The sequence below is a fragment of the Anomaloglossus baeobatrachus genome, chromosome 10 (assembly GCF_048569485.1).
Source record: "Anomaloglossus baeobatrachus isolate aAnoBae1 chromosome 10, aAnoBae1.hap1, whole genome shotgun sequence".
Taxonomy (NCBI): Eukaryota; Metazoa; Chordata; class Amphibia; order Anura; family Aromobatidae; genus Anomaloglossus; species Anomaloglossus baeobatrachus.
This window is the reverse complement of record NC_134362.1, coordinates 2709634-2736321: the sequence shown is the minus strand read 5'-3', so window position 1 is coordinate 2736321 and position 26688 is coordinate 2709634. Positions and strand designations below refer to the sequence as shown.

The following is a 26688-nucleotide window of genomic DNA, read 5'->3' as shown; positions in this document are numbered from 1 at the left end:
TCCTGGGATAGCAGCCATGCAGAGCAATGTGCTGCAGAGTTCAGTGTATGGTCTGAGCACTGACAGGCGGACCCCCCACCCCTGTACCCTCTGCAGTGTGCAGTGTATGGTCTGAGCACTGACAGGCGGACCCCCCACCCCTGTAACCTCTGCAGTGTGTGGTGTATGGTCTGAGCACTGACAGGCGGACCCCCCACCCCTGTACCCTCTGCAGTGTGCCGTGTATGGTCTGAGCACTGACAGACGGACCCCCCACCCCTGTAACCTTTGCAGTGTATGGTCTGAGCACTGACAGGAGGACCCCCCACCCCTGTAACCTTTGCAGTGTGCAGTGTATGGTCTGAGCACTGACAGGCGGACCCCCCACCCCTGTAACCTCTGCAGTGTGCAGTGTATGGTCTGAGCACTGACAGGCGGACCCCCCACCCCTGTAACCTCTGCAGTGTGTGGTGTATGGTCTGAGCACTGACAGGCGGACCCCCCACCCCTGTACCCTCTGCAGTGTGCCGTGTATGGTCTGAGCACTGACAGACTGACCCCCCACCCCTGTAACCTTTGCAGTGTATGGTCTGAGCACTGACAGGAGGACCCCCCACCCCTGTAACCTTTGCAGTGTGCAGTGTATGGTCTGAGCACTGACAGGAGGACCCCCCACCCCTGTAACCTCTGCAGTGTGCAGTGTATGGCTTGAGCACTGACAGACGGACCCCCCCACCCCTGTAACCTTTGCAGTGTATGGTCTGAGCACTGACAGGAGGACCCCCCACCCCTGTAACCTTTGCAGTGTGCAGTGTATGGTCTGAGCACTGACAGGAGGACCCCCCACCCCTGTAACCTTTGCAGTGTGCAGTGTATGGCTTGAGCACTGACAGGCGGACCCCCCACCCCTGTACCTCTGCAGCAATGCTGGCCGCACTCCTACATCTGTTCTAAGCTGACGACCTCTGGATATGACGCTGAGCTCGTGCACTCGGCTTCTGTGGTCGCCCATGTCGAGGCTATTCTGGGAATCCTGTCTGGTTATACTTCTGTATGGTCTTGGCCATCGTGCTGCAGCTCAGATTCAGGCTGGTGACAATCTTATTATAGCCTCGGCCATCTTTATGTAGAACAATGATTCTTTGAGATCCTCAGTGAATTCTTTGCCATGAAGAGTCATGATCACCTTCCAGTGACCAGTATGAGAGTGTGTGAGCGATAACACCGAATGTAACACACCGGCTCCTTCAGTCACAGCAGAGACCATGTAACACTAATGACTCACATGACACCGGGGAGGGGGAATGGCTAATGGGGACAATTTGTCCATTGTCACTTAGGGGTGTACTCACTTTTGTTTAAAGTGATTTAGACATTAATGACTGTGATGAGTTATTTACACTATTATACAAGCTGCGCTCTGACACTGCACATTGTATACAAGCTGAGCTCTGACACTGCACATTGTATACAGGCTGCGCTGACACTACACATTGTATCACAGGGTCAGATCTGCAGCGCTGTCCCAGGAGAAGATAGAATATAATATGTACAGATGTGTCAGGGGTGTACTCACTTTTGTGATATAATGTATATACTCATACATGACAAGAGGCACATATAAAATCACATACTCGTATAAGGAGGGACCACATATCATCGAATATATAAAGGGCCACGTTCAGTGCCATGCAAAAAGTATTCACACCTACTGAACGTTTCCACGTTGTATTTGTATTCAGCCCCCGGAGTCAGCACTTTGTAGGACCACCTTCCTCTGTCTTTTGCTTTTTGTCTCTCCAGCTTTGCTCATCTAGAGGTGACATTTTCTTCTCTCGCTCAGTGAGGTTGGATGGAGACGTCTGTGATCGGTGAGGTTGGATGGAGACGTCTGTGATCGGTGAGGTTGGATGGAGACGTCTGTGATCGGTGAGGTTGGATGGAGACGTCTGTGATCGGTGAGGTTGGATGGAGACGTCTGTGATCGGTGAGGTTGGATGGAGACGTCTGTGATCGGTGAGGTTGGATGGAGACGTCTGTGATCGGTGAGGTTGGATGGAGACGTCTGTGATCGGTGAGGTTGGATGGAGACGTCTGTGATCGGTGAGGTTGGATGGAGACGTCTGTGATCGGTGAGGTTGGATGGAGACGTCTGTGATCGGTGAGGTTGGATGGAGACGTCTGTGATCGGTGAGGTTGGATGGAGACGTCTGTGATCGGTGAGGTTGGATGGAGACGTCTGTGATCGGTGAGGTTGGATGGAGACGTGTGTGATCGGTGAGGTTGGATGGAGACGTCTGTGATCAGTGAGGTTGGATGGAGACGTCTGTGATCAGTGAGGTTGGATGGAGACGTCTGTGATCTCGGTGGATTTGGGTCTGGACTGTGACTCGGCCGCTCACACACAGGAATATGCTCTGATCTGAACCCATCTTTGTAGCTCTGCAGAATCATGAGGGTCGTTGTCCTGCTTGAATATTAACCCACAACAAGGTCTCACATTTTCTACAGAGTCTAACAGATTTCCCTCAAGGATGGATTGTCCAGAGTCCCCTATATGTCTTTTTCTTGACGCTTTTCAATAAAGGGCAGATTTGTGGAGACTGTGGACAGATTCTCCTCCTGAGCTGTGATCTCGGCTCGTCCTGTGGACAGATTCTCCCCCTGAGCTGTGATCTCTGCTCGTCCTGTGGACAGATTCTCCCCTGAGCTGTGATCTCTGCTCGTTTTGTGGACAGATTCTCCCCCTGAGCTGTGATCTCTGCTCGTCCTGTGGGCAGATTCTCCCCCTGAGCTGTGATCTCTGCTCGTCCTGTGGGCAGATTCTCCCCCTGAGCTGTGATCTCTGCTCGTCCTGTGGACAGATTCTCCCCCTGAACTGTGATCTCTGCTCGTCCTGTGGGCAGATTCTCCCCCTGAGCTGTGATCTCTGCTCGTCCTGTGGGCAGATTCTCCCCCTGAGCTGTGATCTCTGCTCGTCCTGTGGACAGATTCTCCCCTGAGCTGTGATCTCTGCTCGTCCTGTGGACAGATTCTCCCCCTGAGCTGTAATCTCTGCTCGTCCTGTGGACAGATTCTCCCCCTGAGCTGTGATCTCTGCTCGTCCTGTGGACAGATTCTCCCCCTGAGCTGTGATCTCTGCTCGTCCTGTGGACAGATTCTCCCCCTGAACTGTGATCTCTGCGGCTCCTCCAGTGACAACTTGGCTGCTTGTCCTACTTGGCATGTCAGTCTCTGTGGACGCAATGTCTTGTAGGTTTGAAGTTGTGTCATGCTCTTTTGGATAACTGAGCAGTGCTCTTTGAGATGTTCAGAGCTCAGGCTATTTTCTATAACCTAACCCTGCTTTCCTCCTCTTTATCCCTGACCTGTCTGGTGAGTTCCTTGGTTTCCCTGATGCTGTTTGATCCCTGATGCTCTCACACAAACCTCTGAGATCTCCAGAGAACAGCTGTATTTATACTGAGAAGGAATCACCCAGGAGGAGGCAAAGTATGAATTATTTAACTTCTGGAGTTGACGGTCACTCACGACTGTATTTAGGGGATCAGACTACAGGGGGTGAATACAAATGCACCTCACAATTTTCAGATTTATATTTATAAAAGTTTTTAGAGAACCAGGAATCTTTTCCTTACACTTCACAAATCATTGCACTTAGTGTCAGTGCCACAGAAAATCCCAATAACAGACATTTAAGTCTGTCGGTGCAATGTGAAAAATGTGGAAAACTTCAATGGGTGTGAATACTTTTTCAAGGCACTGTATATTCTTGTACAGATTGGTCTTGTCCCTACCCTTCCTATGGTTCCCTTAGTGAGTAATGTATAATGGTGGTCCAGGGTGAAGGTCTCACATGTTTACACAGTGACGTATATGTGCACTGAGCTGCAGTACCACATACAGACTGTGGTTGAGTGTGGCGCGGTTTTTGGAGGACGTTGCCATATTTTTTGGGCCCTGGACAGCTCACTTAACCCTTTCCTTTCCTGACTGGCCTCACATACAGAATTGTCCCTCAATTTAGAGGTTTCTTACTTTTGCTTATTGAAGGGACTCTCGAAGGTGATGTTTTCTTCCATGGTGGCATTCAGGAGCCAAGGTTTCTGAGAGGCATACGCTACTGCCCCCCTCCTCCTGAGACAAAAGAAAGGGAGTGAGAGAGTGCAAGCTCCTGAGCCAAGGCACAGTGATCCAATACGTCAGACCACATGAAGGACAGAGGACAAGTAACCGGGCCAAAGGGACGCCATCGTCCGTGAATAGGAACCCTTCAATCACTAAGATCAATTTACAGGAAACCACCACAATTACATGAAGGCCGAGACCTGCACCTGATGCTTTGCAATAAGGGGCAGCGTGAGGTGTAAAACTGGCCACCAAACACTATATATACTCTAAGTATAAATATGTAGAGCACACAAAGTCTGGGCATCTGTGTTCATGCAACGGTTTTCCTTGTTCTTATTGGAATGTGAATATTGTCGATTCAGACTGAGAGCAGCAAAACCAGGAAGAACTTTATGTGGAAACAAGGACTAAGGACACGTGTGAACCAAACCAGAATACGTGTTACACCGCAGATTCCTCTTGGTGCCCGCTTCTCCTTGGATGACAGATTTATACCCCTTCTTCATTCTGTCCTCACCTTCATCAGGTGGTCACCTGGAATCAGCGTTACCAGCTTGAGAAACCGAAACAGATAGCACCAAAAACAACAACCGTCATAAAAGATACACAGACATCAAGTAGCAAACACCTCTCAACACCAGGCGTCCAGACTGCAGCATTTCAACCACAAGGTCCCGCTCCATGTAAAGAAGTCGCCACCGAGGACTACAAGGACCGGACAGATCAGTGTCCATCTATACACGGGTCTAAACTGAAGATTTTTGGTACCAGCAGTCATGAGAGATGTAGAAGAGTACATGCATGCTTCTATAGGTGCAGTGTCCACCATGCAGCATGGCAGTGATAAAGGGGGTCTCTGCTGGTGACACTGGTGGGGATTTATTCATTCACCATACAAGGCACCTCACTCCGCATGGCCACCAATGCGTTCTGCAGCGACCGCCGTCCCACAATCACCTAATCTCAATCCAATGGATGCTTCTATAGGTGCAGTATCCACCATGCAGCATGGCAGTGATAAAGGAGGTCTCTGCTGGTGACACTGGTGGGGATTTATACACCATACAAGGCACCTCACTCAGCATGGCCACCAATGCGTTCTGCAGCGACCGCCGTCCCACAATCACCTAATCTCAACCCAATGGATGAGTTTGATTCAGCGTGAAGGCAAAGCAGCCGACAAGCGCTCAGCACCTCGGAGAAATGCTTCAGGACGGATGGAGGCCATTCCAGGGGATGAAGAAGCTGCAGAGACGAGGGGCGTAATAAGGGGGGATGCCAGGCTCCGCACATATTCTGCAAGTGTCACACATCTCCACTTACTCCTCAACGCCACGGAATTCCTGCTTTTGTTGCCTTCAGTGAAGATAAACATATCCACACTTTATATATAAATGTACGTGTATACAAAAGTCTACACGCCCCCAGAAAAATACCAAACCTACCATAAACAATCATTTCAGGTCATTTTCTGCCTTCCATGTCGCACATCATCCATACAAATCCAATGATGTGGTTACACCTTCCTATAATCAGGGCTATGGTTGTATCCCCCCCATGTCACACAGTATCAGCGCTCAGCCCCATCATTTACACCGACCACATCCCCCCATGTCACACAGTATCAGCGCTCAGCCCCATCATTTACACCGATCACATTCCCCCATGTCACACAGTATCAGAGCTCAGCCCCATCATTTACACAGATCACATTCCCCCATGTCACACAGTATCAGCGCTCAGCCCCATCATTTACACCGACCACATCCCCCCATGTCACACAGTATCAGCGCTCGGCCCCATCATTTACACCGATCACATTCCCCCATGTCACACAGTATCAGCGCTCGGCCCCATCATTTACACAGATCACATTCCCCCATGTCACACAGTATCAGCGCTCAGCCCCATCATTTACACCGAACACATCCCCCCATGTCACACAGTATCAGCGCTCAGCCCCATCATTTACACCGAACACATTCCCCCATGTCACACAGTATCAGCGCTCAGCCCCATCATTTACACCGAACACATCCCCCCATGTCACACAGTATCAGAGCTCAGCCCCATCATTTACACCGACCACATTCCCACATGTCACACAGTATCAGCGCTCAGCCCCATCATTTACACCGATCACACCCCCCCCATGTCACACAGTATCAGAGCTCAGCCCCACCATTTACACCGATCACATTCCCCACATGTCACACAGTATCAGCGCTCAGCCCCATCATTTACACCGATCACACCCCCATGTCACACAGTATCAGAGCTCAGCCCCATCATTTACACCGATCACATTCCCACATGTCACACAGTATCAGAGCTCAGCCCCATCATTTACACCGACCACATTCCCACATGTCACACAGTATCAGCGCTCAGCCCCATCATTCACACCGACCACATCCCCCCATGTCACACAGTATCAGAGCTCAGCCCCATCATTTACACCGATCACATTCCCCACATGTCACACAGTATCAGCGCTCAGCCCCATGATTTACACCGATCACACCCCCATGTCACACAGTATCAGAGCTCAGCCCCATCATTTACACCGATCACATCCCCCATGTCACACAGTATCAGAGCTCAGCCCCATCATGTACACCAATCACATCCCCCATGTCACACAGTATCAGAGCTCAGCCCCATCATTTACACCGATCACATCCCCCCATGTCACACAGTATCAGAGCTCAGCCCTATCATTTACACCGATCACATCCCCCATGTCACACAGTATCAGAGCTCAGCCCCATCATTTACACCGATCACACCCCCCCATGTCACACAGTATCAGAGCTCAGCCCCATCATTTACACCGATCACACCCCCCCATGTCACACAGTATCAGAGCTCAGCCCCATCATTTACACCGATCACACCCCCCCATGTCACACAGTATCAGCGCTCAGCCCCATCATTTACACCAAACACATCCCCCCATGTCACACAGTATCAGAGCTCAGCCCCATCATTTACACCGATCACATTCCCTCATGTCACACAGTATCAGGTCTCAGCCCCATCATTTACACCGATCACATCCTCCCATGTCACACAGTATCAGAGCTCAGCCCCATCATTTACACCGATCACATCCCCCCATGTCACACAGTATCAGGTCTCAGCCCCATCATTTACACCGATCACATCCTCCCATGTCACACAGTATCAGAGCTCAGCCCCATCATTTACACCGATCACATCCCCCCATGTCACACAGTATCAGAGCTCAGCCCCATCATTTACAGCGATCACACCCCCCCATGTCACACAGTATCAGAACTCAGCCCCATCATTTACACCGATCACATCCCCCCATGTCACACAGTATCAGAGCTCAGCCCCATCATTTACAGCGATCACACCCCCATGTCACACAGTATCAGCGCTCAGCCCCATCATTTACACCAATCACATCCCCCACATGTCACACAGTATCAGAGTTCAGCCCCATCATTTACACCGATCACATCCCCCCATGTCACACAGTATCAGAGCTCAGCCCCATCATTTACACCGATCACATCCCCCCATGTCACACAGTATCAGAGCTCAGCCCCATCATTTACACCGATCACATCCCCCCATGTCACACAGTATCAGAGCTCAGCCCCATCATTTACAGCGATTTTGATTAACCCCGGAGAAGGTGTTGCTGATCTAGGAGGATTTTCCTGACATCTTCTGGACTGTAAACAGCTGACAACACAGCAGAGGGCCTCACTGTAGAACGTGATCAGTCAGGAGAAGAGATAAAAACCTTTCCCAGGCATCAGATACATGGACCCTGTGAAGACGTGATAAATAAGGGACTGAAATATGGCACAAGAGTGACATTACCCGGGACCGGACGTCACTCAATGATGAGCAAACAAGAAGAAAATCAGGCTGGGAGGCTGCAGAGGCCGGCAGCAAGGAACAGGACACCCAGATCAGCAATTCTATATGTGCCGTGTGATAGACCCTCACCCAAAAAGACTGAACACTGCCAGAACAGGAGACTTCACAAAAGTATTAGTGTAAGGCGGGCTTTACACGTTGTGACATCGGTAGGAATTGCCAGTGATGCCGAGCGCGATAGTTCCCGCCCCCGTCGCACATGCGATATGTGGTGATTGCTGCCGTAGTGAACATTATCGCTATGGCAGCTTCACACGCACTTACCTGGTCGGCGACGTCGCTGTGATCGCCTAACTATCCCTCCTTCAAGGGGGAGGTGCGTTCGGCGTCACAGCGACGTCGCTAAACGGCCGGCCAATAGAAGCGGAGGGGCGGAGATGAGCGGGACATAACATCCCGCCCACCTTCTCTCTTCCACATTGCCGGTGGATGCAGGTAAGGAAATGTTTGTCGCTCCTGTGGGTTTACACAAAGCGATGTGTGGTGCAGCAGGATTGAGGAACAACATCGTACCTGCAGCAGGAGCGACATTATGGAAATGACCGACGTTACACAGATCAGCGATATCGTACGCTTCTGTGCTCGCTCATCGTCGCCGGATGTGTGTCACTAACGACGTGACCCCGACGATATATCAGTAGTGATGTCGCAACGTGTAAAGCCCGCCTAAGGGTGTGCAAATATATGCAAATTTTTTCTTTTTCAGTTAACCCCTTCACGACCATGGACGGATATATCAGTCATGGAGCGTGTCCAGTTAAGCCCCGCCCCCTGCCGCGGGCAGGCGGCGGCGGTCGGCACACATATAAGCTGTTTTCAACAGCTGACATGTGTGCCTGCATGTTGCGAATGGAATCGCTTAGACTCGCAACATTTAACCCCTTAAATCTCGCTGCCAAAGTCTGGCAGCAAGATCTATATGCGCGCGGCAATGTTTTTTACTTACCGTCGCCCCCACCGAAAGTCACGTGCGTGATCACGTGACTTTCGGTGGTTGCCATTGTAGCACAGGCTCATGGGATGACGCCTGCAGCTATGAAGTTTCACTTTCGTTTTCCCTCGGCCGCGAGCAGAGAGAAACAGAAAGTGACTGAATCAGCTGTTTACAGCTGTATAGCTGTGATCAGAAGATAGATAAGAGCGATCGGATTGCTGATCGCTATAGCCCCCTAGGGGGACTAGTAAAATAAAATAAAAAAAAAAAAAAAGTAAAAAAAAAGTTTTAAAAAAAAAAAAAACAAAAAACCTAAAAGTTAAAAATCACCCCCCTTTCCCCCCCATTGAAAATTAAAAGGTTAAAAAAGAAATAAATACACACATATTTGGTATTGCCGCGTTCAGAAATGCTCGATCTATCAAAATATAAAATCAATTAATCTGATTGGTAAACGGCGTAGTGGCAAAAAAATTCCAAACGCCAAAATTACATTTTTTGGTCGCCGCAAGTTTTACGCAAAATGCAATAACAGGCGATCAAAACGTAGCATCTGCGCAAAAATGGTACCGTTAGAAACGTCAGCTCGAGACGCAAAAAATAAGCCATCACTGAGCCATAGATCCCAAAAAATGAGAACGCTATGTGTTTCGGAAAATGGTGCAAAACGTGCACCACTTTTATTGGACAAGCTTGTGAATTTTTTTTAACCCCTTAGATACAAGTAAATCTACACGTTTGGTGTCTACAAACTCGCACCGACCTCAGGCATCGCACCCACACATCTGTTTTACCATATAGTGAACACCGTGAATAAAACATCCCAAAAACTATTGTGCCACCACACTTTTTTTGCTGTTTTTTCCACACTTGGAATTTATTTGCTGTTTTCCAGTACACCGTATGGTAAAACGTATGGTTTCATTTAAAAGTACAACTTGTCCCGCAAAAAACAAGCCCTCATATGGCAAGATTGACGTAAAAATAAAAAAGTTACGGCTCTCAGAAGAAGGGGAGCAAAAAACAAAAACGCAAAAACGGAAAGTGCCCCGGGGCTGAAGGGGTTAAACAGATTTGTACTGGTTCTCAGTGGATTTGTACAGATAGGTGACATTAAAGAGGGACGTTCCTGGGATGGTTCTTCTTAGGGTTCACTCGTATAAAATCTGCAAGTGCCAGGAGATACAAACACATCTGTGAGCTGGTCTTCTGCAAAATTCAGTGTAGGGGCAAATCGCAGCACGCAGGGAATGCCTCGCCAATACCAGGCAATGGGTGCAAGAAAACCACGCGGCACACTGACCACATACGTCCATCACACGAATGGCACACACGTACAGCACACGGACGGAACACGGACATGCATGTGTGTTTCATTTTTAACATGAACTTTTACATGTTGTTAAAAGCTTGATAGATAGATGATAGATAGCTAATACATAGATGTGTGATGTCCTACACCTATATATTGTCCCTACATATTCTAAGCTCGCACCCTTTGCCGTTCGAGTGGCAGTAAAGGGAGTTTGTCCTTTTATTTAGCCAAAAAATAAATTAAATGAAAAAAAAAATTAAATGGGGTCCCCCTTACTTTTGTTAGCCAGCTAAGGTGAAGCAGACAGCAGCAGCCTGCAGACCCCAGCCAGCAGCTTTACCTTGGCTGGTGATCCAAAACAGAGGCCCCAAACGCTGTTATTTTAAATTGTTCATTTAAAATTAAATAAATAATGGAAAAAAATAAAAACATTGAGTTTACCCCATATTGGATCACCAGCTAAGGTGAAGCAGACAGCTGGGGTCTGGTATTCTCAGGCAGGGGAGGTCCATGGTTATTTGGTCCTCCCCAGAAGTGGCGAATGCATTAGATGCACCAATAATGGGACTTCAGCTTGGCATTAAGCCCTGGTATTAGTAATGGGTGGGTGTCTATCAGACACCCACATTACTTATCCAGTAGATTTAAGTAGAAAAAAAAACACAAAAAATATTTTATTCATAACAACACCCTGACACCAGCCCTCCTTATTCCCCAATTTATTATAAAAAATATAAAGCCTTTAAGTTCTGCCGTAATCCAGAAGGAGGTCCCACGACGTTCTACAAAAACGACCCTGAAAGACATAAAAACTGAGAATTAGTAAAGAAATAAAGACCAAAGACCCCGTCATTCACCAATTTATTCCCCATCAAAATCCAAATCAGGTCCGCTGTAATCCACATTGGGGGGGGGGGTCTCACGACATTCTCAGTGACCTAGCTTATGAAGAATGTTAATAGAATGAACCGCATAGGCAGTGACAGCAGCCACTGCCTGCATTGACCTCATGATGTCACCGTAGCTCACAGCAAGTGAGTCACACAGTAGTGCGCAAACTGCCAGGAGCTGTGACGAGTGGCTGTGGCCTGCCATTTTTAGGCTGAGGAGGACCGAATAACCATGGATTTCCCAGCCTGAGAATACCAGACCCCAGCTGTCCGCCTCAGCTTGGCTGGTGATTCAATTTGGGGGGGACCCCATGTTTTGTCTTTTTTTTTTTTTAATTGAATAACTTAAAAATAACAGCGTTGAGGGGCCTCTGTTTTGGATCACCAGCCAAGGTAAAGCTGATGGTTGGGGTCTGCAGGCTGCCGCTGTCTGCTTCACCTTAGCTGGCTAACAAAAGTAAGGGGGACACCGTGTCGTTTTTTCATTTAATTATTTATTTTGTGGCTAAATGCAAGGAAAAATCCTCTTTACTGCCACATGAATGGCAAAGGGTGCGATCTTACAATATGTAGGGGGATGGGACATTAGATAGGTGTAGGACATTATCTACTATCCGTTTCTCCCCTTCCGTCACGAGGTGGGGGGGCGAGGAGGGGGGTGAAGCGGGGGAAGAGGTGAGGGCCGAGGTGAGGGGCGAAGTGAGGCGGGGGGCAAGGCGAGGGCAGAGGCAAGGGATGAGGCAGGGACGAGGCGGAGGATGAAGTGAGGGGTGGCGAGGCATGGGAGGGGGTAAACCGCACTCCCATGACATACGGAAAGACACTCGCATCTCGCTCCCAGATCTCACGTGCAGATGTGACTGACCCTTAGAATGATTGTTTTACCTAGGAAATAGACCAGGGCTGTTGCAGGGGTGTGTAGAGTTTTCCTGTCCGCTGGGCATTTGTACACACATTATATACATACACGCACACTTTGGCGGAGGACACGGTGTGCAGACACTTAATTACATCCCCATCATCTGCGCCCCAGGGACTCCCATCATCCAGACTGCGCCGATAGTCACTGGAGGAGTCTTACTTTCCGGTGTGCGAGGGGCTGTTGTGACGCTGGACCCCCGCACTGCAGACTGTTCCGCTATTGGATTCGGGTGCAGTGGGAGGAGCCACAAGGCCATTTACTTTCTGCACAAGTCGCAAGGACAATGGCGCGGAAACTGAACTGACCTGATCTCCACGTCCAGGGCCGTGTCCCGCTCCAGGCTGTAACAGGAGATACAGACACGTGAGAACAGCATGGCGGCTTGTCTACACTCCACAGATCTCTGCACACGATCGGACAGAGAACACAGAACGTGGCCCTACAGCCGCTCTATTCTCCATCCTCCATAGAATATAGCGGGATGAAAAAAAAAGAGACCTTTACCCGGCTCTGCCTGACAACAACGAAGGTGAATAACAGCGGGGGAGGGCCGCCAGAGGGGGAGGGCCACCAGAGGGGGAGGGCCGCCAGAGGGGGAGGGCCGCCAGAGGGGGAGACGCGACGCCAGACGGGGAGGGCCGCCACAGGGGGAGACGAGACGCCAGAGGGGGAGACGAGACGCCAGAGGAGGAGGGCCGGCAGAGGGGGAGGGCTGGCAGAGGAGACACGACGCCAATGGGGGAGCGATGGCAGAGGAGACGCGACGCCAGAGGGAGAGCAACGGCAGAGAGGAAGCACAGGCAGAAAAGACGCAACGGCAGAGGGGGTGCGCCACAAGAGGAAGAGCAATGGCAGAGGGGAAGCACAGGCAGAGGAGATGCAACGGCAGAGGGGGAGCAATGGCAGAGGGGGAGCGCCACCAGAGGGGGAGCGACGGCACAGGAGACCCGACGCCACAGGAGACAAGACGGAAGAGGTATGATGGCACACAATTAACAGTGGATGAGCGACGCCAGAGGAATGATGGCAGACAATCAACAGTGGACGAGTGACGGCAAAGGGGAGCGACGGCAGAGGGGAGCGACGACAGAGGGGTGAGACGGCAGAGGGGAGCGACGGCAGAGGGGAGCGACAGCAGACGAGTGAAAGGCCAGTAACTGAAGATGAGCTACACTAGATGAGCATAGCAAAACGAGCGATAGCAGATGAGTGACAAAAGTCAAGCAACAAAAGATAAGTAACAGCAGGCATGTAACAATGGATGAAAGACAGAAAAGTGATGGCAGACAAGAGACAGCACAAGTGACTGCAAGTGAGTGCCGGCGGATGAGCGACAGAGGATAAGTGACAAGACGAGTGATGGTGGATAAACAAGAAAAGATGAGTGATGGCGGACAAAAGATAGAAGTCAAGGGGCAACGGAAGAGAGACAAGACAAGGGACGAGCATTAGAATATACACTGACAAGCAAAAGGGTAACACTGTTCTGATCTCTTGATTTTCAGGCTCCATATCTCTCCGTCCTCTACAGCTATGAGCGTGAGATGTCTTCATCTTACAGACAATCATCTTGGCTTCTCATACATAGATGTGACTGCAGATATTCAGCAGATTCTTCTCGCTGCACTGTTACTATTTTGTTAGTATTTTGTAAATCTCCTTTGGCTTTCACCTCTGCCTGACTCCTGGGATCCATCAGATGATTCCAGCGTGTCTCCACCGATATCTGATCCCCAGTCTCTTTTCCACGTTCCCAGTGTTGGTGTATACTGGTCAGGTCTCTTCTCCATGTTCCCAGTGTTGGTGTATACTGGTCAGGTCTCTTCTCCACGTTCCCAGTGTTGGTATATACTGGTCAGGTCTCTTCTCCATGTTCCCAGTGTTGGTGTATACTGGTCAGGTCTCTTCTCCACGTTCCCAGTGTTGATGTATACTGGTCAGGTCTCTTCTCCATGTTCCCAGTGTTGGTGTATACTGGTCAGGTCTCTTCTCCATGTTCCCAGTGTTGGTGTATACTGGTCAGGTCTCTTCTCCACATTCCCAGTGTTGGTATTTACTGGTCAGGTTTCTTCTCCACGTTTCCAGCGTTGATGCATACTTTGGTTCTTCTGTGTAATCTCGAGCCGACGCTTCTTATGATGATATTGCAGTTGAGTCTTCACCGTTTTTCGGGTCACCATTCCAGACTTATGTAACGCGCGTCGCTCTTCATGGCCGTCTGTGATCTCACTATTATGGAGCAGACGAGCAGCCTCCACTGCCAGGTGTCACCAGAACTGATAGACCTTGTGATGAGTGAATCCGGTATTTTGCCTGGACGTCATCTCTTGGCTTGTGAATGGAGGGAAGTCATTTCTTATCCTTCTCCTGTCATGGCCGCACATGATGCAGTTTGGGAATGTTCTTGGCCCAGAGACCACTATCGATGAGCTGGGTGAGGCTGTGTCTCTTTTCTTGGGAAATCTTCTTCAAGGCGGTTCGTCAATTCAGACCAGCAACCTTTGACTTAAGAATCAACCTAATAACACACTGAACTATTAGGGAATGTGAGGACAGGGTGTGATTTGTAGTATAGAGGAAGAAAAAGAGCAAAACAGTAACAATGCAGTGGCTGACGAGAATCTGCAGAACTAATCATCTGCTGAATATCTGCAGTTACATTTCTGTATGAGAAGCCGAGATGATTGTCTATAAGATGAAGACGTCTCACGCTCAGAGCTGTAGAGGACGGAGAGATCTGGAGCCGCAAAGTCACAAGTGCAAAACATCGTTACCATTGTGCAGGGATGTGCCGGGGCGCAGGGATGTGTCGGGGCGCAGCTCGATTCTCAGCTCTGACCGCAGATGATCGTTACTTGATTCATGAATTAAGAGGTGAAAATTCCAACCTGCAGTCACCGGGAAAACAAACTGCTTCCCCCCTCCCCCCACAGAGGCAGCAGTAATGGAGCGCTCACCTGGTGTCCTCGGTGGTCTCGCTGTCACAGTTGGGGCTGCTGCCCCCGCAGAGGCCGCAGTAATGGAGCGCTCACCTGGTGTCCTCGGTGGTCTCGCTGTCACAGTTGGGGCTGCTGCCCCCTCCCCCCCTCCCCCCGCAGAGGCCGCAGTAATGGAGCGCTCACTTGGTGTCCTCGGTGGTCTCGCTGTCACAGTTGGGGCTGCTTCCCCCTCCCCCCTCAGAGGCCGCAGTAATGGAGCGCTCACCTGGTGTCCTCGGAGGTCTCGCTGTCACAGTTGGGGCTGCTGCCCCCTCCCCCCGCAGAGGCCGCAGTAATGGAGCGCTCACCTGGTGTCCTCGGTGGTCTCGCTGTCACAGTTGGGGCTGCTGCCCCCTCCCCCCCTCCCCCCGCAGAGGCCGCAGTAATGGAGCGCTCCCCTGGTGTCCTCGGTGGTCTCGCTGTCACAGTTGGGGCTGCTGCCCCCTCCCCCCCTCCTTCCGCAGAGGCCGAAGTAATGGAGCGCTCACCTGGTGTCCTCGGTGGTCTCGCTGTCACAGTTGGGGCTGCTGCCCCCTCGCCCCCTCCCCCCGCAGAGGCCGCAGTAATGGAGCGCTCACCTGGTGTCCTCGGTGGTCTCGCTGTCACAGTTGGGGATGCTGCCCCCTCCCCCCGCAGAGGCCGCAGTAATGGAGCGCTCACCTGGTGTCCTCGGTGGTCTCGCTGTCACAGTTGGGGCTGCTGCCCCCTCCCCCCCTCCCCCCGCAGAGGCCGCAGTAATGGAGCGCTCACCTGGTGTCCTCGGTGGTCTCGCTGTCACAGTTGGGGCTGCTGCCCCCTCCCCCCGCAGAGGCCACAGTAATGGAGTGCTCACCTGGTGTCCTCGGTGGTCTCGCTGTCACAGTTGGGGCTGCTGCCCCCTCCCCCCCGCAGAGGCCGCAGTAATGGAGCGCTCACCTGGTGTCCTCGGTGGTCTCGCTGTCACAGTTGGGGCTGCTGCGCCCTCCCCCCCCTCCCCCCGCAGAGGCCGCAGTAATGGAGCGCTCACCTGGTGTCCTCGGTGGTCTCGCTGTCACAGTTGGGGCTGCTGCCCCCTCCCCCCGCAGAGGCCGCAGTAATGGAGCGCTCACCTGGTGTCCTCGGTGGTCTCGCTGTCACAGTTGGGGCTGCTGCGCCCTCCCCCCCTCCCCCCGCAGAGGCCGCAGTAATGGAGCGCTCACCTGGTGTCCTCGGTGGGCTCGCTGTCACAGTTGGGGCTGCTGACCCCTCCCCCCCTCCCCCCGCAGAGGCCGCAGCAATGGAGTGCTCACCTGGTGTCCTCGGTGGTCTTGCTGTCACAGTTGGGGCTGCTGCGCCCTCCCCCCTCCCCCCGCAGAGGCCGCAGTAATGGAGCGCTCACCTGATGTCCTCGGTGGTCTCGCTGTCACAGTTGGGGCTGCTGCCCCTGCAGAGGCCGCAGTAATGGAGCGCTCACCTGGTGTCCTCGGTGGTCTCGCTGTCACAGTTGGGGCTGCTGCGCCCTCCCCCCCTCCCCCCGCAGAGGCCGCAGTAATGGAGCGCTCACCTGATGTCCTCGGTGGTCTCGCTGTCACAGTTGGGGCTGCTGTAGAATAAAGCAGGGTCATTAGTGCCAGTAACAGGCGCAATCTGCTGCTGAGTACACAGATTAGAGGTAACGAGCGCACGGGACATTAACTTATCATCACCACCTGCTGCTGTGTCCACAACAACACGATAACAGGCGGCACGCTCAGCCACTCGTGTCACCCGCCATACAGGCGGCATTCGCTAGTGTGACCCCTCACACCTGGGGCGCGGACCCCCGGCACTCACCTGTCCCAGCAGACCTCTCCGGAGATCTTGTGCATCTCACCTAGTGTGGCCAATAAGAGCGAGGACTTCCCGCAGCCCACCTGTCCCACAATCATGGTCAGCTGACCTAGGGGGCGCAGAACACACCTGACACAGGGTCCCGGAGCGCAGAACATCATGTATAAGAAGCGAGGAGACAACAAAATCAACAATCACCTCGAGGAATCCGGATGTCGATGCTGGAGAGAGCGGGAGCGCCGTCCGGGGTCCACGTGAAAAACCCACTGTTTATCTACAGAGACAGAGCGGGGATGACATTGGGTAATGACACCCACAGGACAGACCTCAGTGGCCAAGAAGAGACCCCTCCTCACCAGCCATGGACGTAAAGAGACCCCCTCTTTAGCCTTGGAAAATGAGACAGAATCCTCCCCGACTAAAAAGAGTCAGCAAGACCCCGGCCTAGCTGTGCATGGATACAGAGAGACCCTGCTTTCCCAGCCGTGGACACAGACCCCTCCTCACCCGTATACAGAACTCCTCGGCCTCACTCTCTGGTCTCCGCTGTGGACAGGGGAAGGTGTTCCAGTCGTCTCTGATTGGATTTTTCCGGTTGACCACCTTGAGGGGCTGTATGGGGGGGGGCACACAATGAGCAGCGTGCAGGAGGGGCCGGGAATCATTCGCGGCTCAGAGACTCACCAGCGCCTGATACTTGTGCCGATTTCCCATCTTGTGCGGCAGCAGACATTTGTCTGTGTCCTCCCCGATCTCCTCACTGGAGAAGAACTCGCTCAATTTCTGGACGCTGCAAGAACAGAAAACAGCACTGAACCATGTCTCTGCGAAGGACGGCTGCACAGGTTACAACAGCCAGGTATGAAAATGGCATCACTGACACTAGAGGAGCTTCACAGCCGTCCAACCGAGGACAGAAGGCGGCATCAGTAGCATTACAGGAGCTGCGGAACCGTCTAACCGCGGACAGAAGGCGGCATGAGTAACATTACAGGAGCTTCACAGCCGTCCAACCGAGGACAGAAGGCAGCATCAGAAACATTACAGGAGCTTCACAGCCGTCCAACCGAGGACAGAAGGCAGCATCAGTAACATTACAGGAGCTGCGGAACCGTCTAACTGCGGACAGAAGGCGGCATGAGTAACATTACAGGAGCTTCACAGCCGTCCAACCGAGGACAGAAGGCAGCATCAGAAACATTACAGAAGCTGCGGAACCGTCTAACCACGGACAGAAGGCGGCATCAGTAACATTACAGGAGCTGCACAGCCGTCCAACCGAGGACAGAAGGCGGCATCAGTAACATTACAGGAGCTGCGGAACCATCTAACTGAGGACAGAAGGCGGCATCAGTAACATTACAGGAGCTGCAGAACCATCTAACCGAGGACAGAAGGCGGCATCAGTAACATTACAGGAGCTGCGGAACCATCTAACTGAGGACAGAAGGCGGCATCAGTAACATTACAGGAGCTGCAGAACCATCTAACCGAGGACAGAAGGCGGCATCAGTAACATTACAGGAGCTGCACAGCCGTCCAACCGAGGACAGAAGGCAGCATCAGTAACATTACAGGAGCTGCGGAACCGTCCAACCGAGGACAGAAGACGGCATCAGTAACATTACAGGAGCTGCGGAACCGTCCAACCGAGGACAGAAGACGGCATCAGTAACATTACAGGAGCTGCGGAACCGTCCAACCGAGGACAGAAGACGGCATCAGTAACATTACAGGAGCTGCGGAACCGTCCAACCGAGGACAGAAGACGGCATCAGTAACAATGAACAAAACCAAATGAATAATTAGGTCCATATTTTCACAAACCATGTATATGAACGGTCACCAAAAGAGACCCCAGAAAAAACAAAAAGACCTTCATATTGAATAATTATCGCACCTCTATCTAATTAAATACTCAGAAAATTTTTCATTTTATGATAAGGTGCAGATTTATTTATGAATATACAGAATTTATTAAAGGGATATCATCCGAAAGAGCACAGAGTACAAAGTAGTGTTTGTAAAAATCACATTAAAAACAGAGGGGTGCGTCTGAGGGGTCCAGCCCAGAAAACATGATCATATAGGAAGTAATTCATGTAATACTCATGTGACTTATGAATACATATGGCATGGTGTGGGACCTTTTGTATTTTGGATAACCTGGCTGCTTGATTCATTGTTCTGATCTCAATGTATCTCATATATGATCATGTTTTCTGGGCTGGACCCCTCAGACGCAAACCCCCTGTTTTTAATGTGATTTTTACAAACACTACTTTGTACTCTGTGCTCTTTCAGATGATATCCCTTTAATAAATTCTGTATATTCATAAATAAATCTGCACCTTATCATAAAATGAAAATTTTTCTCAGAGTATTTAATTAGATAGAGGTGCGATAATTATTTAAATATGAAGGTATTTTTGTTTTTTCTAGCATCAGTAACATTACAGGAGCTGCAGAACCGTCTAACCGAGGACAGAAGGCAGCATCAGTAACATTACAGGAGCTGCACAGCCGTCCAACCGAGGACAGAAGGCAGCATCAGTAACATTACAGGAGCTGCGGAACCGTCTAACCGAGGACAGAAGGCAGCATCAGTAACATTACAGGAGCTGCGGAACCGTCTAACCGAGGACAGAAGGCAGCATCAGTAACATTACAGGAGCTGCAGAACCGTCTAACCGAGGACAGAAGGCAGCATCAGTAACATTACAGGAGCTTCACAGCTGTCCAACCGAGGACAGAAGGCAGCATCAGTAACATTACAGGAGCTGCGGAACCGTCTAACCGAGGACAGAAGGCGGCATCAGTAACATTACAGGAACTACGCAGCCATCCAACCGAGGACAGAAGGCGGCATCAGTAACATTACAGGAGCTGCACAGCCGTCCAACCGAGGACAGAAGGTGGCATCAGTAACACTACAGGAGCTGCGGAACCCTCTAACCGAGGACAGAAGTCAGCATCAGTAACATTACAGGAGCTGTGGAACCGTCTAACCGGAGGACAGAAGGCGGCATCAGTAACATTACAGGAACTACGCAGCCATCCAACCGAGGACAGAAGTCAGCATCAGTAACATTACAGGAGCTGCGGAACCGTCTAACCGGAGGACAGAAGGCAGCATCAGTAACATTACAGGAGCTGCGGAACCGTCCAACCGAGAACAGAAGGTGGCATCAATAACATTACAAGAGCTGCGCAGTCGTCCAACTGAGGACAGAAGGCGGCATCAGTAATGCGAGCTTTACACGAGACGACTGATCGTGCGATGCATCGTCGGGGGTCACGGTTTTCGTGACGCACATCCGGCATCGTACACCATGTCGTCTTGTGTAACACCTCCTAGCGACGCAGTATCGCTCACAAATCGTGAGTAGTGTACGCGTCGCTAGGTTTCATAAAATTGTTTAATTAAAATGGCGCCGGTTGTTCATCGTTTCCGTGACATCACACGTTGCTCCGTGTCACACCACGGGAACGATGAACAGCAGCTTACCTGCCTCCCGCGGCTCCCGCCGGCTATGTGGAAGGAAGGAGGTGGGCGGGATGTTACATTACAGGAGCTGCACAACTGTCCAACTGAGGACAGAAGGCGGCATCAATAACATTACAGGAGCTGCGCAGCCATCCAACCGAGGACAGAAGGCGGCATCAGTAACATTACAGGAGCTGCACATACCACTCACAGCAGCACCACCACTAAGCACCACCACTATGGGTTATGTACCTGACTAGAGCTTTGACGGTGGAGCGCACCACACTCGAGAGTAAGAATAATGGGGTCACCAGGATGTGGAACAGAGAGAGGGAGGCAAAGGCCACAGCTGGGGAGAAGTCATCGAGGCTCAATAAATGCACATGAACCACAAAAGTCTGGATGGAAAGAGAACCGTGATACAGTTTAACAGCAACGGCAGCGGGGATAACTGAACACGGCAGCATCGGACGCGGCAGCGGGGAGCAGCGGACGCGGCAGTGGGGAGCATCGGACAGCAGAAGGCAACAGCCATAGCAGAAGGGAGCAGCAGACGACAACAGGAAGCATCGAACAGCAGAAGGTAACAGAGACTGCAGTAGGGGGCAGCGGACAACAGAAGGGAAGGAGCAGCAGGAAGCAGCAATAGTGACAGCAGTAGGGGAACAACAGTAGCAGCGACAGTACTAGGGGAGCAACAGTAACAGAAAGCAGCGATAGGGAAAGCAGTAAGGGAGCAGTGGCAGCAGTAGGGGATCCCCTGCCTGTGTGTCCTGTTGGGACCCAGTCACTCTTAGCCCTTAGTCACATTGAGGCCTATTTTAGACCCATGGTTAGGTTTTAATATTAGAGACTGTAGGTGCTGTCCCAACTGGGTACACCTTGTCGTTGGTGGGATGACTACTTTTTTTTTTTTTATCAAAAACAGTGTTTACTAAGTACCCTATGTTTATATGCACTATGCTTTTATTTAGTTACAGCAGGGTATATTTTCGCAATTTTTCCCTTGGTTTCTCTTTGTCTTATGGCCAGTGTGAACATGAGCTTACAAGCTCCCTGACAGCAGTAGGGGAGCAGCAGCAGCAGCAGGAGAGCAGCGGCAGCAGCAGGGGAGCAGCAGCAGCAAAAGGAGACGGTGACAGAAGCAGCAAGAAGCAGCAGTAAAGGCGACAGCCGCAGTGGGAGCGATAGTGATAAGGAACAATAGACTTACTATGAGCACGGCAGCAACAGGGATGGCTGCATTCATAAAAACTGCAATAGAGAAAATGACATCAGTGACACAATCTGTAGGTCAACTTCCCCGCTGTCTGCTGCAGGTGCTCGGGAAGACTTACAGTGAAGCATGGCGGGGGCTCGGGGTGAAATACTTGCTTATGGCTCAGTGTATGGAGGTCACATACCTGATATCAGCGCAGAGTATGGGGGTCACATAGGTGATCTAGGCGCAATGTATTGGGGTCACATACTTGATATGGAGGTGTAGAGGGCGAACGCCCGCAGGCTGGTCATCTCCTTCTGCCGGGTCTCCTCCACGCTGCGGTGGAAGATCTGCTCCCATGAATATAACTTCAGCAGTTTGATTCCGCGCAGCATCTCGTTGGTTTTCTTTAGACGCTCGTTGGAATATTCCTGAGACATGGAGAAAAGCCATGATAAGCCGGACGTGGAGCGGCAGGGAGCGGACCCCTGCCCCGAGGAGAACACCGAAGAGTATACAGACATTACACCCGGGGAGTATACAGAAGAGTATACAGACATTACACCCGGGGAGGACACCGAAGAGTATACAGACATTACACCCGGGGGAGGACACAGAAGAGTATACAGACATTACACCCGGGGAGGACACAGAAGAGTATACAGACATTACACCCGGGGAGGACACAGAAGAGTATACAGACATTACACCCGGGGAGGACACAGAAGAGTATACAGACATTACACCCGGGGAGGACACAGAAGAGTATACAGACACTACACCCGGGGAGGATACAGAAGAGTATACAGACATTACACCCGGGGAGGACACAGAAGAGTATACAGACACTACACCCGGGGAGGACACAGAGGAGTATACAGACATTACACCCGGGGAGGACACAGAAGAGTATACAGACACTACACCCGGGGAGGACACAGAAGAGTATACAGACATTACACCCGGGGAGGATACAGAAGAGTATACAGACATTACACCCGGGGAGAACAGAGGAGTATACAGACATTACACCCGGGGAGGACACAGGAGAGTATACAGACATTACACCCGGGGAGAACACAGAAGAGTATACAGACATTACACCCGGGGAGGACACAGAAGAGTATACAGACATTACACCCGGGGAGGATACAGAAGAGTATACAGACATTACACCCGGGGAGGATACAGAAGAGTATACACACATTACACCCGGGGAGGACACAGAAGAGTATACACACATTACACCCGGGGAGGACACAGAAGAGTATACAGACATTACACCCGGGGAGAACACAGAAGAGTATACAGACATTACACCCGGGGAGGACACAGAAGAGTATACAGACATTACACCCGGGGAGGACACAGAAGAGTATACAGACATTACACCCGGGGAGGATACAGAAGAGTATACAGACATTACACCCGGGGAGGATACAGAAGAGTATACAGACATTACACCCGGGGAGACACCGAAGAGTATACAGACATTACACCCGGGGAGACACCGAAGAGTATACAGACATTACACCCGGGGAGGACACAGGAGAGTATACAGACATTACACCCAGGGAGGACACAGAAGAGTATACAGACATTACACCCGGGGGAGGACACAGAAGAGTATACAGACATTACACCCGGGGAGAACACAGAAGAGTATACAGGCATTACACCCGGGGAGGATACAGAAGAGTATACAGGCATTACACCCGGGGAGGACACAGAAGAGTATACAGACATTACACCCGGGGAGAACACAGAAGAGTATACAGACATTACACCCGGGGGAGGACACAGAAGAGTATACAGACATTACACCCGGGGAGGACACAGAAGAGTATACAGACATTACACCCGGGGGAGGACACAGAAGAGTATACAGACATTACACCCGGGGAGGATACAGAAGAGTATACAGACATTACACCCGGGGAGGATACAGAAGAGTATACAGACATTACACCCGGGGAGGATACAGAAGAGTATACAGACATTACACCCGGGGAGGACACAGAAGAGTATACAGACATTACACCCGGGGGAGGACACAGAAGAGTATACAGACATTACACCTGGGAGACACAGAAGAGTATACAGACATTACACCCGGGAAGGATACAGAAGAGTATACAGACATTACACCCGGGGAGGACACAGAAGAGTATACAGACATTACACCCGGGGAGGACACAGAAGAGTATACAGACATTACACCCGGGGGAGGACACAGAAGAGTATACAGACATTACACCCGGGGAGGATACAGAAGAGTATACAGACATTACACCCGGGGAGGACACAGAAGATTATACAGACATTACACCCGGGGAGGACACAGAAGAGTATACAGACATTACACCCGGGGAGGATACAGAAGAGTATACAGACATTACACCCGGGGAGGATACAGAAGAGTATACAGACATTACACCCGGGGAGGATACAGAAGAGTATACAGACATTACACCCGGGGAGGATACAGAAGAGTATACAGACATTACACCCGGGGAGGACACAGAGGAGTATACAGACATTACACCCGGGGAGGACACAGAGGAGTATACAGACATTACACCCGGGGAGGACACAGAAGAGTATACAGACATTACACCCGGGGAGGACACAGAGGAGTATACAGACATTACACCCGGGGAGGACACAGAGGAGTATACAGACATTACACCCGGGGAGACACAGAGGAGTATACAGACATTACACCCGGGGAGGACACAGAAGAGTATACAGACATTACACCCGGGGAGGATACAGAAGAGTATACAGACATTACACCCGGGGAGGACACAGAGGAGTATACAGACATTACACCCGGGGAGGACACAGAGGAGTATACAGACATTACACCCGGGGAGGACACCGAAGAGTATACAGACATTACACCCGGGGAGGATACAGAAGAGTATACAGACATTACACCCGGGGAGGACACAGAAGAGTATACAGACATTACACCCGGGGGAGGACACAGAAGAGTATACAGACATTACACCCGGGGAGGACACAGAAGAGTATACAGACATTACACCCGGGGAGGATACAGAAGAGTATACAGACATTACACCCGGGGAGGACACAGAGGAGTATAAAGACATTACACCCGGGGAGGACAGAGGAGTATACAGACATTACACCCGGGGAGGACACAGAAGAGTATACAGACATTACACCCGGGGAGGACAGAGGAGTATACAGACATTACACCCGGGGAGGATACAGAAGAGTATACAGACATTACACCCGGGGAGGACACAGAAGAGTATACAGACATTACACCCGGGGAGGACACAGAAGAGTATACAGACATTACACCCGGGGGAGGACACAGGAGAGTATACAGACATTACACCCGGGGAGGACACAGAAGAGTATACAGACATTACACCCGGGGAGGACACAGAGGAGTATACAGACATTACACCCGGGGAGAACACAGAAGAGTATACAGACATTACACCCGGGGAGGACACAGAAGAGTATACAGACATTACACCCGGGGAGGACACAGAAGAGTATACAGACATTACACCCGGGGAGGACACAGAAGAGTATACAGACATTACACCCGGGGAGGACACAGAAGAGTATAAAGACATTACACCCGGGGAGGACAGAGGAGTATACAGACATTACACCCGGGGAGGACACAGAAGAGTATACAGACATTACACCCGGGGAGACACAGAAGAGTATACAGACATTACACCCGGGGAGGATACAGAAGAGTATACAGACATTACACCCGGGGAGGACACAGAAGAGTATACAGACATTACACCTGGGGAGAACACAGAAGAGTATACAGACATTACACCCGGGGAGGATACAGAAGAGTATACAGACATTACACCCGGGGAGGATACAGAAGAGTATACAGATATTACACCCGGGGAGGACACAGAAGAGTATACAGACATTACACCCGGGGAGACACAGAAGAGTATACAGACATTACACCCGGGGAGGACACAGAAGAGTATACAGACATTACACCCGGGGAGGATACAGAAGAGTATACAGACATTACACCCGGGGAGAACACAGAAGAGTATACAGACATTACACCCGGGGAGGATACAGAAGAGTATACACACATTACACCCGGGGAGACACAGAAGAGTATACAGACATTACACCAGGGGAGGACACAGAAGAGTATACAGACATTACACCCGGGGAGGATACAGAAGAGTATACAGACATTACACCCGGGGAGGATACAGAAGAGTATACAGGCATTACACCCGGGGAGGACACAGAAGAGTATACAGACATTACACCCGGGGAGGATACAGAAGAGTATACAGATATTACACCCGGGGAGGATACAGAAGAGTATACAGACATTACACCCGGGGAGGACACAGAAGAGTATACAGACATTACACCCGGGGAGACACAGAAGAGTATACAGACATTACACCCGGGGAGGACACAGAAGAGTATACAGACATTACACCCGGGGAGGATACAGAAGAGTATACAGACACTACACCCGGGGAGGACACAGAACAGTATACAGACATTACACCCGGGGAGACACAGAAGAGTATACAGACATTACACCCGGGGGAGGACACAGAAGAGTATACAGACATTACACCCGGGGAGGATACAGAAGAGTATACAGACATTACACCCAGGGAGGATACAGAAGAGTATACAGACATTACACCCGGGGGGAAACACACTGTGGGCGCGCACCGTTATACATAATCCTCAGTGTAAGCGCTCAGCAGTATGTATATATACATACATATATACACATACACAGTACAGACCAAAAGTTTGGACACACCTTCTCATTCAAAGGGTTTTCTTTATTTTCATGACTCTAAAAATTGTAGATTCACATTGAAGGCATCAAAACTATGAATTATCACATGTGGAGTGAAATACTTAAAAAAAAAAAAAGTGTGAAGCAACTGAAAATATGTCTTATATTCTAGGTTCTTCACAGTCGCCGCCTTTTGCTTTGATTACTGCTTTGCACACTCTTGGCATTCTCTTGATGAGCTTCTAGAGATAGTCACCGGAAATGGTTTTCCAACAGTCTTGAAGGAGTTCCCAGAGATGCTTAGCACTTGTTGGCCCTTTTGCCTTCCCTCTGCGGTCCAGCTCACC

The 26688-nt window shown here is 50.8% G+C and overlaps 1 protein-coding gene across 1 annotated transcript in view; it reads right to left on the bottom strand.

Moving 5' to 3' along the window:
• Nucleotides 1-26688, bottom strand: part of ABCC8 (ATP binding cassette subfamily C member 8) — a 186393-nt gene that overhangs the window by 45929 nt on the left and 113776 nt on the right. Inside the window, exons 10-19 of the mRNA XM_075326474.1 lie at nt 21812-21974; nt 21556-21596; nt 20595-20740; nt 17540-17645; nt 17363-17467; nt 17054-17129; nt 16859-16964; nt 16590-16628; nt 12395-12430; nt 4018-4116 (exon numbers count right to left, since the gene is read on the bottom strand). Coding sequence (XP_075182589.1) covers nt 4018-4116; nt 12395-12430; nt 16590-16628; nt 16859-16964; nt 17054-17129; nt 17363-17467; nt 17540-17645; nt 20595-20740; nt 21556-21596; nt 21812-21974 — 917 coding nt within the window. The remainder of the gene's footprint in view (nt 1-4017; nt 4117-12394; nt 12431-16589; nt 16629-16858; nt 16965-17053; nt 17130-17362; nt 17468-17539; nt 17646-20594; nt 20741-21555; nt 21597-21811; nt 21975-26688) is intronic.